This window comes from Tursiops truncatus, chromosome 1 (assembly GCF_011762595.2).
Source record: "Tursiops truncatus isolate mTurTru1 chromosome 1, mTurTru1.mat.Y, whole genome shotgun sequence".
Classification (NCBI taxonomy): domain Eukaryota; kingdom Metazoa; phylum Chordata; class Mammalia; order Artiodactyla; family Delphinidae; genus Tursiops; species Tursiops truncatus.
In genome coordinates this window covers 143,557,754-143,572,420 of record NC_047034.1, presented here as the reverse complement: position 1 = coordinate 143,572,420, position 14,667 = coordinate 143,557,754, and the positions used below count along the sequence as shown (strand labels likewise).

Sequence of the window (14,667 nt, the reverse complement as noted above, 5' to 3'; positions counted from 1 at the left end):
ATCTTATTATTCCTCCTATCAGCTTTCTGATGCTCTTAGCTCTTCACATTGTCTCTGGGTATATCTTAATTCATTCTTTCATTCATTCAATAATTTACTCCATAGCCATTCAATGTACACCTACATTCTGCCTGGCATAAATCTAAGAGAGGGCTGCAGTGGACACAAGAATGAAACGAACAGATCCCACACTTAAAAAGTCACAAGTATTGAATGAAACTCTTTCTCTCTTAATTTATATCATAAGTCATATGTCTGGCAAACATTCGTCTCAGGATTTCTCCAACAGTCCCACCTGAAATAATCTACTGTTTCCAGTAATACATTGTTGATCAGACCATGTGTGACTAATATGTTCTATTTGGCTCTCTATAACCACTCTCTGCCCTTCTCCATCATTTTCTTTGTTCAGGGAAACTTATCTGTATGGATTACTTCAGTGGGCTCTCTTGCCCTCTGATTTCCAATTGGGTTGGCCAGTAGGAACCCCCTAGCAGTAGATCAGAGGGAAGTAAGAGAATGAGCTCTATGTATTTATTTTTCTCAGCTCCCTCCCTGTGGGATCATCTCAGGCTAACTTTTTTCCTCAACTGAAGGTCACTGTTCCACTCAAGATGGCCCACTGCATGACTCTCTACTATTGGGTTCTGTTAACCATTTCATCCCTTCACACCCTTTGAGCTGTTACTAGCCCCAGGGAACTGCACTATACCCCGTGGTTTCTGTACACAGTGCCCGCACCTTGTAAACAGCCCATTTATTAAGCTCTCCTCAAATTATCCTAATGTGAGGCTGCCATCTGTTTCCTACTAGCATGCTGACTAATATACCATGTGTCCCAATTCTCAGTTCAAAAGATATAGGCACCAGATATACATGGCACCCATCAGAAGCACTGTTAGGAAGAGGATTAGAGTAGAGGGAAGATATTCTTTACTAGCAACTGAAGTATTTCTGACCACAGAGAACAAAACCTATGCATCCAATGTGAAGGACACTTTTAGATCCTGGGATGGGCAGGGAGAAAAAGAGGAAAAGACAGTAGGAAAGTGTGGTAGGCAGAACAATGCACCCCTTCTCCCAAAATGTCCAAGTCCTAATCCTTGGGACCTGTGAATATATTACCTTACATGAGAAAAGGGACTTTACAGATGTGATTTAGTTAAAGATCTTGAGATGGATATATTATCCTGGATTATCTGCGTGAGCTCAACGTAATCACAAGTGTTCTTATAAGTGAAAGAGGAGGGCAGGAGATTCAGCATCAGAGTGGTGCAGCATGAGAAAGACTTGATAAGTCAATGTTGACTTTGAAGACTGAAAGGGAACCACGAGCCAAGGAATGCAAGCAGCCTCTAGACACTGGGAGAGGTAGTGGAATGAATTCTCCCCTAGAGCCTCCAGAAGGAACACAGACCTGTTGATATCTAGATTTTAGCCCAAAGAGGCCAATTTCAGACTTTTCCTGAACTGTAAGATAATAAATTTGTGTTGTTTCAAGCCACCAAGTTCATGGCAATTTGTTATGTCAGCAATAGGAAACTAATATAGAATTTAAGACTGAAATCTCCAGACCCAGAAAACTAAACCTGAGGAAGGAAGAAGGGTTGGGGAACTAATAGATGGCAGAGATAGAACACACTGGACAGCACAACCATACTGCACACCACCTGCTAACCTACACTGCAGTCAAGTTAAATTCACTAAAAAGCAAATTTACTCTTCATCTCGTAAGCTTAGACTCATAAAATGCTTTCACACCGTTTGTAACACCCAGTAGAGCCTTCTTTTTATCTCACAGTTCTGGGGATTCACCAGAACTTTTGTATTTTGTTAGAGAGCTTTATCAGCTTCATTCAGAAGGACACGCATCTGCCTTATCCTATTCTTCGACTTCCTGGTGGCCATAGTAGCAAAATATTACACACAAAAAACAATGATTTTTTTAAATTTCCAGAGCATATAGTCTACAAAGCACCAATATCTATTATTTGCATTCTATAAAAACCAGTGCTAAGCTCCTCCCCCAGCTTTCCCGTTTCTGAATGGGCCTTACCACACTCTGACCCAGCTGCTCCCGGAAGAAGTAATCCATGTTTCTCTTTTGCAGGCTGTCAAGGTAATGCTGAAAGCGAGTGTACGTATATGGGTAGCAGTAAGCAAACTGGTAAATATCTTCTTCTCGGTCAAAACAAAATGCAAAGGACATCACGTAATTCTTCCTATGGTCCGGACAGCGGTAGTAGTAGACATTTTTAGGTGGCAGTCTTTGCCTGAAAGATACAAAGAAATTTGGGCATATCAGACAGTTGTTCAAGCTTCAAAATGTAATCAGTAGGAATAAATGCCCAAGATTGAAACTGTAACATCAAGAAACCTAGGTGGTGGCCAGGGACAACAACATATACCAATCTATGATCAAAAGAGGTTGGACACTCCCTCTTGCAAGAGGACTGGAATCACAACGGACTGCTGAAAAATCATCGACAGGAAGACACTGAAACTCACCAAAAAAGATACCCCACATCCAAAGACAAAGGAGAAGCCGCAATGAGATGGTAGGAGGGGAGCAATCACAATAAAATCAAATCCCATAACTGCTGGGTGGGTGACTCACAAACTGGGAGAACACTTATACCACAGAAGTCCGCCCACTGGAGTGAAGGTTCTGAGTGCCATGTCAGGCTTCCCAACCTGGGGGTCTGGCAATGGGAGGAAGAATTCCTAGTGAATCAGACTTTGAAGCTAGTGGAATTTGACTGCAGGACTTCGACAGGCCTGGGAAAAACAGAAACTCCACTCTTGGAGGGCACACCACAAAGTAGTGTGCACATCGGGACCCAGGGGAAGGAGCAGTGACCTCACAGGAGACTGAACCAGACTTACCTGCTAGTGTTGGAGGGTCTCCTACAGAGGTGGGGCGTGGCTGTGGCACAACGTGGGGACAAGGACACTGGCAGCAGAAGTTCTGGGAAGCACTCCTTGGCGTGAGCCCTCCCAGAGACTGCCATTAGCCTGTAGGCTCAAGTGCTGGGTTGCCTCAGGGCAAACAACCAACAGGGAGGGAACCCAGACCCGCCCATCAGCAGACAAGCAGATTAAAGTTTTACTGAGCTCTGCCAACCAGAGCAACAATCCCTTCAACCCACCACCAGTCTCTCCCATCAGGAAACCTGCACAAGCCTCTTAGATAGCCTCATCCACCAGAGGGCGGAGAGCACAAGCAAGAATAACTACAATCCTGCAGCCTATGGAACAAAAAACACATTCACAAAAAGATAGGCAAGATGAAAAGGCACAGGGCTATGCACCAGATGAAGGAACAAGATAAAACCCCAGAAAAACAACTAAATGAAGTGGAGACAGGCAACCTTCCAGAAAAAGAATTCAGAATAATGATAGTGAAGATGATCCAGGACCTCAGCAAAAGAATGGAGGCAAAGATCGAGAAGATGCAAGAAATGTTTAACAAAGAACTAGAAGAATTAAAGAACAAACACCCAGAAGAATTAAAGAACAAACAAACAGAGATGAACAATACAATAACTGAAATGAAAAATACACTAGAAGGAATCAATAGCAGAATAACTGAGCCAGAAGAACAGATAAGTGACCTGGAAGACAGAATGGTGGAATTCACTGCTGCAGAACAGAATAAAGAAGAAAAGAATGAAAAGAAATGAAGACAGACTAAGAGACCTCTGGGACAAAATTAAATGCAACAACATTCACATTATAGGGGTCCCAGAAGGAGAAGAGAGAGAGAAAAAAACCGAGAAAATATGTGAAGAGATTATAGTGGAAAACTTCTCTAACATGGGAAAGGAAATAGCCACCCAAGTCCAGGAAGCACAGAGAGTCCCAGGCAGGATAAACCCAAGGAGAAACATGCCTAGACACACAGTAATCAAACTGGCAAAAATTAAAGACAAAGAAAAATTACTGAAAGCAACAAGGGAAAAATGACAAATAACATACAAGGGAAATCCCATGAGGTTAACAGCTGATTTCTCAGCAGAAACTCTACAAGCCTGAAGGGAGTGGCATGATATATTTAAAGTGATGAAAAGGAAGAAACTGCAACCAACATTACTCTACCCAGCAAGGATCTCATTCAGATCCAATAAAGAAATCAAAAGCTTTACAGACAAGCAAAAGCTAAGAGAGTTCAGCACCACCAAACCAGCCCTACAATAAATGCTAAAGGAACTTCTCTAAGTGGGAAACACAAGAGAAGAAAAGGTCCTGCAAAAACAAACCCATAACAATTAAGAAAATGGTAATAGGAACATACATAGTGATAATTACCTTAAAGGTGAATGGATGAAAAGTTCCAACCAAAAGACACAGGCTCACTGAATGGATACAAAAACAGGACCCATATATATGCTGTCTACAAGAGACCCACTTCAGACTTAGGGACACATACAGGCTGAAAGTGAGGGGATGGAAAAAGATATTCCATGAAAATGGAAATCAAAAGGACGCTGGAGTAGCAATACTCATATCAGATAAAATAGACTTTAAAAGAAAGAATGTTACAAGAGACAAGGAAGGACACTACATAATGATCAAGGGATCAATCCAAGAAGAAGATATAACAATTATAAATATATATGCACCCAACATAGGAGCACCTCAACACATAAGGCAACTGCTAACGGCTGTAAAAGAGGAAATCGACAGTAACACAAAAATAGTGGGGGACTTTAACAGCTCACTTACACCAATGGACAGATCATCCAAACAGAAAATTAATAAGGAAACACAAGCTTTAAATGACACAATAGACCAGATAGATTTAATTGATATTTATAGGACATTCCATCCAAAAACAGCAGATTACACTTTCTTCCCAAGTGCACACAGAACATTCTCCAGGATAGATCACATCTTGGGTCACAAATCAAGCCTCAGTAAATTGAAGCAAATTCAAATCATATCAAGCATATTTTCTGACCACAATGGTATGAGATTAGAAATGAATTACAGGGCAGAAAACATAAAAAAAACACAAACACATGGAGGCTAAACAATATGTTATTAAATAACCAAGAGATCACTAAAGAAAACAAAGAGGAAATCAAAAAATACCTAGAGACAAATTACAATGAAAAGATAACGATCCAAAACCTATGGGATGCAGCAAAAGCAGTTCTAAGAGGGAAGTTTATAGCAATACAAGCCTAACGCAAGAAACAAGAAAAATATCAAATAAAAAATCTAACCTTACACCTAAAGGAACTAGAGAAAGAAGAACAAACAAAACCCAAACTTAGCAGAAGGAAAGAAATCATAAAGATCAGACAGAAATAAATGAAATAGAAACAAAGAAAACAATAGCAAAGATCAATAAAACTAAAAGCTGGTTCTTTGAGAAGATAAACAAACTTGATAAACCATTAGCCAGACTCATCAAGAAAAACAGGGAGGGGACTCAAATCAATAAAATTAGAAATGAAAAAGGAGAAGTTACAACTGACACTGCAGAAATACAAAGCATCCTAAGAGACTACTAGAAGCAACTCTATGCTAATAAAATGGACAACCTGGAAGAAATGGACAAATTCTTAGGCAGGTATAACCTTCCAAGACTGAACCAGGAAGAAACAGAAAATATGAACAGACCAATCACAGGTAAAGAAATTGAAACTGTGATTAAAAAATGTTCCAAGAAACAAAGTGCCAGGACTAGATGGCTTCACAGGTGAATTCTATCCAACATTTAGGGAAGAGTTACCACCCATCTCTCTCAAACTCTTCCAAAAAGTTACAAAAAAGGAACACTCCCAAACTCATTCTATGAGGCCACCATCACCCTGATACCAAAACCAGACAAAGATACTACAAAAAAAGAAAATTACAGACCAATATCACTGATGAATATACATGCAAAAATCCTCAACAAAATACTAGGAAACAGAATCCAATAACACATTAAAAGGGTCATACACCATGATTAAGTGGGATTTATCCCAGGGATGCAAGAATTCTTCAATATATGCAAATCAATCAATGTGATAGACCATATTAACAAACTGAAGAAGAAACACCATATGATCATTTCAATAGATGCAGAGAAAGCTTTTGACAAAATTCTACATCCATTTATGATAAAAACTCACCAGAAAGTGGGCATAGAGTGAACCTACCTCAACATAATAAAGGCCATGTATGACAAACCCACAGCAAACATCATTCTCAACGGTGAAAAACCAAAGCATTTCCTCTAAGATCGGGAACAAGACAAGGATATCCACTCTCACCACTATTATTCAACATAGTTTTGGAAGTCCTAGCCACAGCAATCAAAGAAGAAAAAGAAATAAAAGGAATCCAAATTGGAAAAGAAGAAGTAAAACTGTCACTGTTTGCAGATGACATGATACTATACATAGAGAATCCTAAAGATGCCACCAGAAAACTACTAGAGCTAATCAATGAATTTGGTAAAGTTGCAGGATACAAAATTAATGCACAGAAATCTCCTGCATTCCTATACACTAATGATGAAAAATCTGAAGGAGAAATTAAGGAAACACTCATATTTACCACTGCAACAAAAAGAATAAAATACCTAGGAATAAATTTACCTAGGGAGACAAAAGACCTGTATGTAGAAAAGTATAAGACACTGATGAAAGAAATTAAAGATGATACAAACAGGTGTACAGACATACCATGTTCTTAGATAGGAATAATCAATATTGTGAAAATGACTATACTACCCAGAGCAATCTACAGATTCATTGCAATCCCTATCCAATTACCCATGGCATTTTTTTACAGAACTAGAACAAAAAATCTTAAAATTTGTATGGAGACCCAAAAGACCCTGAATAGCCAAAGCAGTCTTGAGGGAAAAAAACGGAGCTGGGGGAGTCAGACTCCCTGACTTCAGACTATACTACAAAGCTACAGTAATCAAGACAGTATAGTACTGGCACAAAAACAGAAATACAGATCAGTGGAACAGGACAGAAAGCCCAGAGATAAACCCACACACCTATGGTCAACTAATCTATGAAAAAGGAGGCAAGGATATACAAGGGAAAAAGACAGTATCTTCAATAAGTGGTGCTGGGAAATCTGGTCAGCTACATGTAAAAGAATTAAATTAGAACACTCCCTAACACCACAGACAAAAATACCCTCAGAATGGATTGGAGATGTAAATGTAAGACCGGATACTATAAAACTCTTAGAGGAAAACATAGGAAGAACACTCTTTGACATAAATCACAGCAAGATATTTTTTGATCCACCTCCTAGAGTAATGGAAATAAAAACAAAAATAAACAAATGGGACCTAATGAAACTTCAAAGCTTTTGCAAAGCAAAGGAAACTACAAATAAGACAAAAAGACAACCCTCACAATGGGAGGAAATATTTGCAAACAAATCCACGGACAAAGGATTAATCTCCAAAATATATAAACAGCTCATGCAGCTCAATATTAAAACAACAAACCCATCCAAAAATGGGCAGAAGACCTAAATAGACATTTCTTCAAAGAAGACATATGGATGGCCAAGAAGCACATGAAAAACTGCTCAGCATCACTAATCATTAGAGAAATGCAAATCAAAACTACAATGAGGTATCACCTCACACCAGTTAGAATGGGCATCATCAGAAAATCTACAAACAACAAATGCTGCAGATGGTGTGGAGAAAAGGGAACCCTCTTGCACTGTTGGTGGGCATGTAAATTGATACAGCCACTATGGAGAACAGTATGGAGGTTCCTCAAAAAACTAAAAATAGAATTACCATATGACCCAGCAATCCCACTACGGGGCATATACCCAAAGAAAACCACAATTCAAAAAGACACATGCACCTCAATGTTCATTGCAGCAGTATTTACAAGAGCCAGGACATGGAAGCAACCTAAATGTCCATCAACAGATGATTTGATAAAGAAGATGTGGTACATATATACAATGGAATATTACTCAGCCATAAAAAGGAACGAAATTGGGTCATTTGCTGAGACGTGGTTGGATCTAGAGACTGTCATACAGAGTGAAGTAAGTCAGAAAGAGAAAAACAAATATCGTATATTAACATATATATGTAGAACCTAGAAAAAATAGTACAGGTGAACCGGTTTGCAGGGCAGAATTAGAAACACAGATGTAGAGAACAAAGTATGGACACCAAGGGGGGAGAGTGGCAGGGGGTGGGGGTGGGGGTGTGATGAACTGGGAGGTTGGGATTGACATATATACACTGATGTGTATAAGATGGAGGACTAATAAGAACCTGCTGTATAAAAAAATAAATAAAATTAAATTTAAAAAAGAAAAAAGAGGGGCTTCCCTGGTGGCACAGTGGTTGAGAGTCCACCTGCCGATGCAGGGGACACGGGTTCGTGCCCCGGTCCGGGAGGATCCCACATGCCACGGAGCGGCTGGGCCCGTGAGCCATGGCCGCTGAGCCTGCGCGTCCGGAGCCTGTGCTCCGCAACAGGAGAGGCCACAACAGTGAGAGGCCCGCGTACCGCATAAAAAAAAAAAAAAAAAAAAAAAAGAAAAGAAAAGAGACTGGAATCTGGCAGTACTTCGTTCAAATTCCAGCCCTATCCTTTATAAAGTGTTTAAACAATGCAAAGTTAAAAATGAACAAGTTTTATTCATCATTTGTTCTTATTTTGAGCACATATTATATACCCAGGCATTGTGCTAGATTACCTATGTAAAATGGTAAATAAGATAAGCCAGGTATTTGTCCTCATGGAGTATATATGTTGGTAGGGAAGCAGTCAATAAAATATTTTAAATAAATATACAATATAGTTACAGACTCAAAAGTGTCTTGAGGGGAAAGAGTGTGATGCTATAGTGACATAAATAGGGGAGGATTACTTTCCCCAGGGAAGTCAGGTTTTAGTATTATAACACTAATTCAGATACTTTAAAATAAGTTCATGCACTTTGTGAATATTCAAGGGAGAGAAAAAGAATATTCAACATTTCTTTAAACTATTACTATTATTTTTCTATAGAGCATTCCATGAAACTAATTTTACACAGAAGCACTTTGGGAAATACTGCTTTACAATATGCTGTGTAGGCAATTCTGCTAAGCTAACATGCTCATTCTCCAATAAGCAACACTGAAACACATACGTGAGAAAAGGCAAAATGGTCCAGTCATAATTCCCATAACATCTTTACATTAACCCACTTCACAGGCTCACTGCACCTCCTCATTTGTATAATATCCACACTATGCACGATTTCCCTGCAGAGAACGCCTCTCGTTTGTGTCTCTTAAAATCCTATTAATCCTACAAAACCTGTCTCAACTATGCCTTTTCCATGACTGTCCACTGATAATACCAGGCCTGTTCGGCTCCTACATTTTGTAGCAAGTCTTGCTTTTTTTATTGGCTGCTTCCTAAGTCTCATCCACTAGGATCTGTTTGGAAGCTCCTTAAGGGCAAATATGTTTTGGGGGGTGGGTTCTGGCATAGTGGGTGGAGGATGCAAGGCTCACCTGCGGTGGCTTGTCATTCAACTGGGAAGCCAAGGGGCAAAGGGGCATATGGAGGAAAGTGTGAGGAGGAGTGTGTCAGAGCTGAGGCTGAAAAAAACAATAATGGTGCTGGCTCCAGGTAGGGCAGCCTGGAGAAAACTGTTAAGAGCTCCAAAGCACTGTAACATTCCAGCAGTTTATTGCAGAATCTTGTTTCTACCTTGGTGTCTTTCTGAGGCTGCCTCAGTGGCCAGGGTGGGAGGTAAGGCTATGGGCTTCCCATGGAAGAGCCAATGTTACATGGCACTGACGTTGTACATGTTTGGGCTTGTACTGCTTGCCTGTAGCCCTGGCTGTCATGAATCTCACCCTAACATTAAGTGGAAAACAGGTAATGGGAACATCAAAAGATTATTGTTAATTAAAGAAAAAAAACAGACATCTCAAGTTAATGAATTTAGCACTTTTCTATGTATGGGAAGACAAGAGTCTCGGCTCATTGAAATCATTCCTTTGATATGCACTTTAACTTCATAGGGCCAGTATCCTGTTTTTTTCCATCCTGAATCCCTCAGGGTGCACAGTCGGGGGTGACTGCAATGGCTGATGACTTGATGGCTGTACACCCTTTGTTTACTGATATGGCAGGCTTCATCCACACTATTGTTATCCCACTTAGAAGATATGGCCATGGAGGTTCATAAAAGTTAAGGAGCTTACCCATTCTCTCAAGCTAGTAAATGACAAAACTGGGATTCAAATCTGTTTCTGTCTGATTCTAAATCAGTACTTATAACACTTTTCCAGGATCCCTCTTGATAAATTACGGGATTCTGGCATAGGCCAGGTGGCAAGAAGGAACAAGTAAAATGTTGGAACTGCAAGGAATTCATCATGGCTGAAGCACAAAGAATGAGAAGGGAAATCATGAGAAATGTGTTTGAAGAGGAAGGCAGAAGTCGTATTAGAAAGGGACTACGGCTGTCCCTCCACATCCATGGGTTCTGCATCTGCAGGTCTGAAGGGACGACTTTACATGATGGGACACGTTAAAGAATTTAAACATTATCCTGAGGTCATAGGATTCCTTTAAGTCAGTGAAAGAAGTAAAGTACCATGATTGTCCAAGTCCAAGAGATAGAAGAGAGTGATCAGAAGGACAGGGTAGTGGCTGCACAAGTATAGAAAATCAGATAGATTTGACTATTAGATAAAAGTGGCTGATGTGATGGGCCATGGAGTCTAAGATGGGTGGGAACCCAAAAATGATGAGGACGGGACGTAGAGAGAACAGCTTAAGCAATAAAGGAACAGGGCTTTTCACATAAAAGTCCACGGTAGTTGGCGGCTTCCCTGGTGGCGCAGTGGTTGAGAGTCCGCCTGCCGATGCAAGGGACACGGCTTCGTGCCCCGGTCTGGGAAGATCCCACATGCCGCGGAGCGGCTGGGCCCGTGAGCCATGGCCGCTGAGCCTGCGCATCCGGAGCCTGTGCTCCGCAATGGGAGAGGCCACAACAGTGAGAGGCCTGCGTACCGCAAAAAAAAAAAAAAAAAAAAGTCCACAGTAGTATCAAAGGCTGTCTAGAGGTGTGCTTCGGCCCACAAATAGAGTCCATTTTGCTCCTACACCCAAAGCCAGGAGGAATAAACATGCAAGTAAAAACAATCTTCTTGTGACACAAATATAGCTTTAAAGCAAACCCCCTAGGCACTCCTCCTTTCTAACCCAATTGCTACCTTAAACCCTCCTATATTGAAATTTTGGAGCTACCAGTGATGAAATAGACACGGAATGGCCTGGAAGGAAAATGGGGAGTGAAGAGTCCCCTCCAGATCCTTCTGCACATGGAATGTAGGAGAATGAGCAGCTCCTGAGAAGGCATAGGGGGAAGTAATGGCCACCAGGATAGTCAGGCCTTAGTTCATTGTTTTATTCAGCAAATATTTGTTAAGTATCACATACCATAGACTGAAGTAAAGGAAGACAAGAGGTAAAGGAAGCAGTGGATTAGAACACTGGGGTCCAAGGGGGATTATTAACCTGGGAGTTGAGTTTCATAGGAAAAAGTAGAAGGTTTTGGATAGAGGAGGGATCAGTGGAAAACCAAGATTAGAGGGAGAACAGACCAGTGCAGGGATAAGGGTATAAAAAGAACAGATGATGGTCTACATTTGTGATGTGATGTCACATCACAATGTTAGGGTGGTAGAAGTAAATGAGCCTCAGGGTCTCCAGCCAATGGTCTGTGACAGTTGCTTCAGGCCCTGACTCAGAGGTCTGAGTCTGAGTCTCCTGGAGCACAAGGTGAGTGTGTCTTCATACACAAGCGATTCCTACAGTCACAATCCCCTCAGGTTATGACACCGATGTTTTCAAGTCTTTATGTACTAGTATATTCAATTAAGATCCATGCTTTAAATTCACTCACCTCAGTTTTCTCCTATTCTAGCCAAGTTTAGCAACTTGACTCTGAGAGCCTGCCGTCTCCACCAAATTTGATCATGTGCTACCAGGAGAATTCATCTAATGCCTGCAGCTGTCCCAGCTCCTCTCCTGAGTAGGTTGGATGCTTAACCTGATTTGAAGGCAGAGTGAAGGTAATGGACACTGCGGTAATCATGCAAGAAAGCTGAGATGTTGCTCAGGGCTTAATGTTGCAGACTCTGCTAAGGATACTAACGAAGATCTGTTTGAGAAGAATTCAGCAGGCCAAATTCATGAGGAAGCAAAGTAACACAAAGAATAAAGGAAAAGAGGAATGAGGCTGTGTAGGAGAAATGTGTCTCTCATTTGGAATGCACTCATGGTTTTTCTCTTATTTTGCTCATTATGTTTCACTATGTCTCAGGCATGGTGTTAAATTTTTTATACGCATTATCACTGAATCCTCACAATACCCTATGAGCTAGGGGCTGTTAACATCCCCTTTACACAGCTAAGAAAATAGAAGCTCAGAGAGGTAACAAAAATTTCCCAAGGTTTCAAGTTTGGTAAGCAGCAGAGCCTGTACTAGACGCAAGCTAACGTGACTCCAAAGTCTGTGCTCATCGTCCCTATGGTAACTTGCCACCTGCCTTTCTCCCCTTGACACCAATTCATAGCCTTACCTTCTGCTTCCAGAGCAATCTTTTCTGACAGTACTCTTACCAGTACTCTCCTGTTAAAAACTCTTCAAACAACTTCTTATCCTCAAAAGGCTCCCCGAGATCTCCCTGTGATTCCAGCATCGTCAGTCATTTCTCCCTCCTTGAACCCTATGTTTTATTCATACTGAACTACTCACAACTCTCTAAAAACGTTGTGCCACACCTCCAGTACCTCTGTGTCTTTGTGTTTGATCTTTTCTCCATTTGTACTGCTTCCCCTGCCAGATACCTTACCTACTTGGTAAACTCTTACTCATAGAGGTGGCATATTGTAGGTTGTCAATAAAGCTTTAAATATTTTTTTAAACAAACGAAATAATTAATAAACAAAAGAATGTATAAATAAATGCCTATATCCTTTAACATACCTCCTCTCTGAAGTCTTCTCTGATTATTCATCCATCATCAATTTTTCTCTACTTTGACATTTGATATTAAAACAGTTTTATCACCGGTTTGCCCCTTAACAATAAGCAACAAAAGTAAGTGGAGATTTCTTCAAAGAGAAGGTAGGCTTCTTGAAGACAGGAACAGTGTTACCTTTCCCTCTCTTTCTCACTAGAAATGGTACAGAGAAGTTTCAAATAGTACTTGCTTATTTTAAAAGCACTTGTAAAAGGAAAAGAAGACTCCTCTCCACAGATAAATGGTAGGCGTCGTAGGTAGGTAGATCTTAGCTCAGTATAAAGTAGAGACTCTTTAACTTTCAGCTGAAGGGAAAGTAGAAAGGTCTATGTTACAAGGGAGTACATGGGAAGCTTTAAGGGCTCTGATAAAAAGTTTTCTGGGCTTCCCTGGTGGCGCAGTGGTTGAGAGTCCGCCTGCCGATGCAGGGGACACGGGTTCGTGCCCCCATCTGGGAAGATCCCACATGCCGCGGAGCAGCTGGGCCCGTGAGCCATGGCCGCTGAGCCTGCGCATCCGGAGCCTGTGCTCCACAACGGGAGAGGCCACAACAGTGAGAGGCCCGCGTACCGGAAAAAAAAAAAAAAAAAAAAGTTTCCTGTACTTGATATTAAGTTAAACAAGGCAAACTTCTGGTTCCATTTAGCACAGAGAGTCTCGGATATCAATGGAAACAGTATAACAATTGTTTAGGCCATTCTAAGTACTTCATCATATATTAACTCCTTTAATCTTCACAATAGTCCTCTGAAGTTATTCCTTTATCCTAAATGATATGATAAAAATGAAGGTAGGGTCAAGAATACTTCTTAAGAGAAACAGATTGTCCATGACTCCCTAGAAGACTCCAGAAAGGAAAGAATCTAACACCTGATCCTGCCAGAGATGCAGGTTGATTCCAAGACCTGTGGTGTGTGCTCTCAGGACTCAGAGACTAAAGGGTGACCCAGCTCTTGAAACAAGTCATCATCCTGGGTCCACCCTGATGACTAAAGAAGCCCTCCACATGTGTGAGGGAGGGGTAACCAACGTCCTCAGATTCAGTCATGCATTCATATGTGGCTGAGTGAGCGCACGCACACACACACACACACACACACACTCACACACAGGCTGCATGCATGTACATACTGAACACGTTCACAATCATACTATGTATACTTCTCTACTATAGCCTCTATTTCATTATATCAACTTGAATATATGCCTTTCTCCACCACTGGATTGAGTTCTCCTTGAGGGCAGGAACCATATATTGTCCATCTGGTTCTGGAGGATCTATACAAAGCCTTGAATAGAGGAGGTACTCCAAAATGCTCATGAATTGGATAAATGAATATATGTGAGTGAACTTTAAGATATTAACATATTAGAGTAAATAATTTCAGCCACACCAAGGTTTGTATATTATGCTCTCTCCATGTGAAGCTGTGAGTCATGCCATGAATACATTATGTTTCAGGAACTTCCATGCCATTTTAAAGGCGGTTCTATCTGTAATTGCCTTTCCCATACTTTGCTACATAGTGCATTCCTATGTAGAGAAGTGAGGCCCAGCTCAAATGACACTTCCTCTTTGAAGTCTTCATCAACAATTCCAGGAATAACTAATTGCTCTAAATACTAATTAC

At 40.8% G+C, this 14,667-nt stretch overlaps 1 protein-coding gene across 1 annotated transcript in view; it reads right to left on the bottom strand.

Moving 5' to 3' along the window:
* Nucleotides 1–14,667, bottom strand: part of AGBL4 (AGBL carboxypeptidase 4) — a 1,267,959-nt gene that overhangs the window by 530,607 nt on the left and 722,685 nt on the right. The window contains exon 5 of the mRNA XM_019937625.2: nucleotides 2,057–2,273. Within this exon, the coding sequence (XP_019793184.2) occupies nucleotides 2,057–2,273 (217 nt within the window). The remainder of the gene's footprint in view (nucleotides 1–2,056; nucleotides 2,274–14,667) is intronic.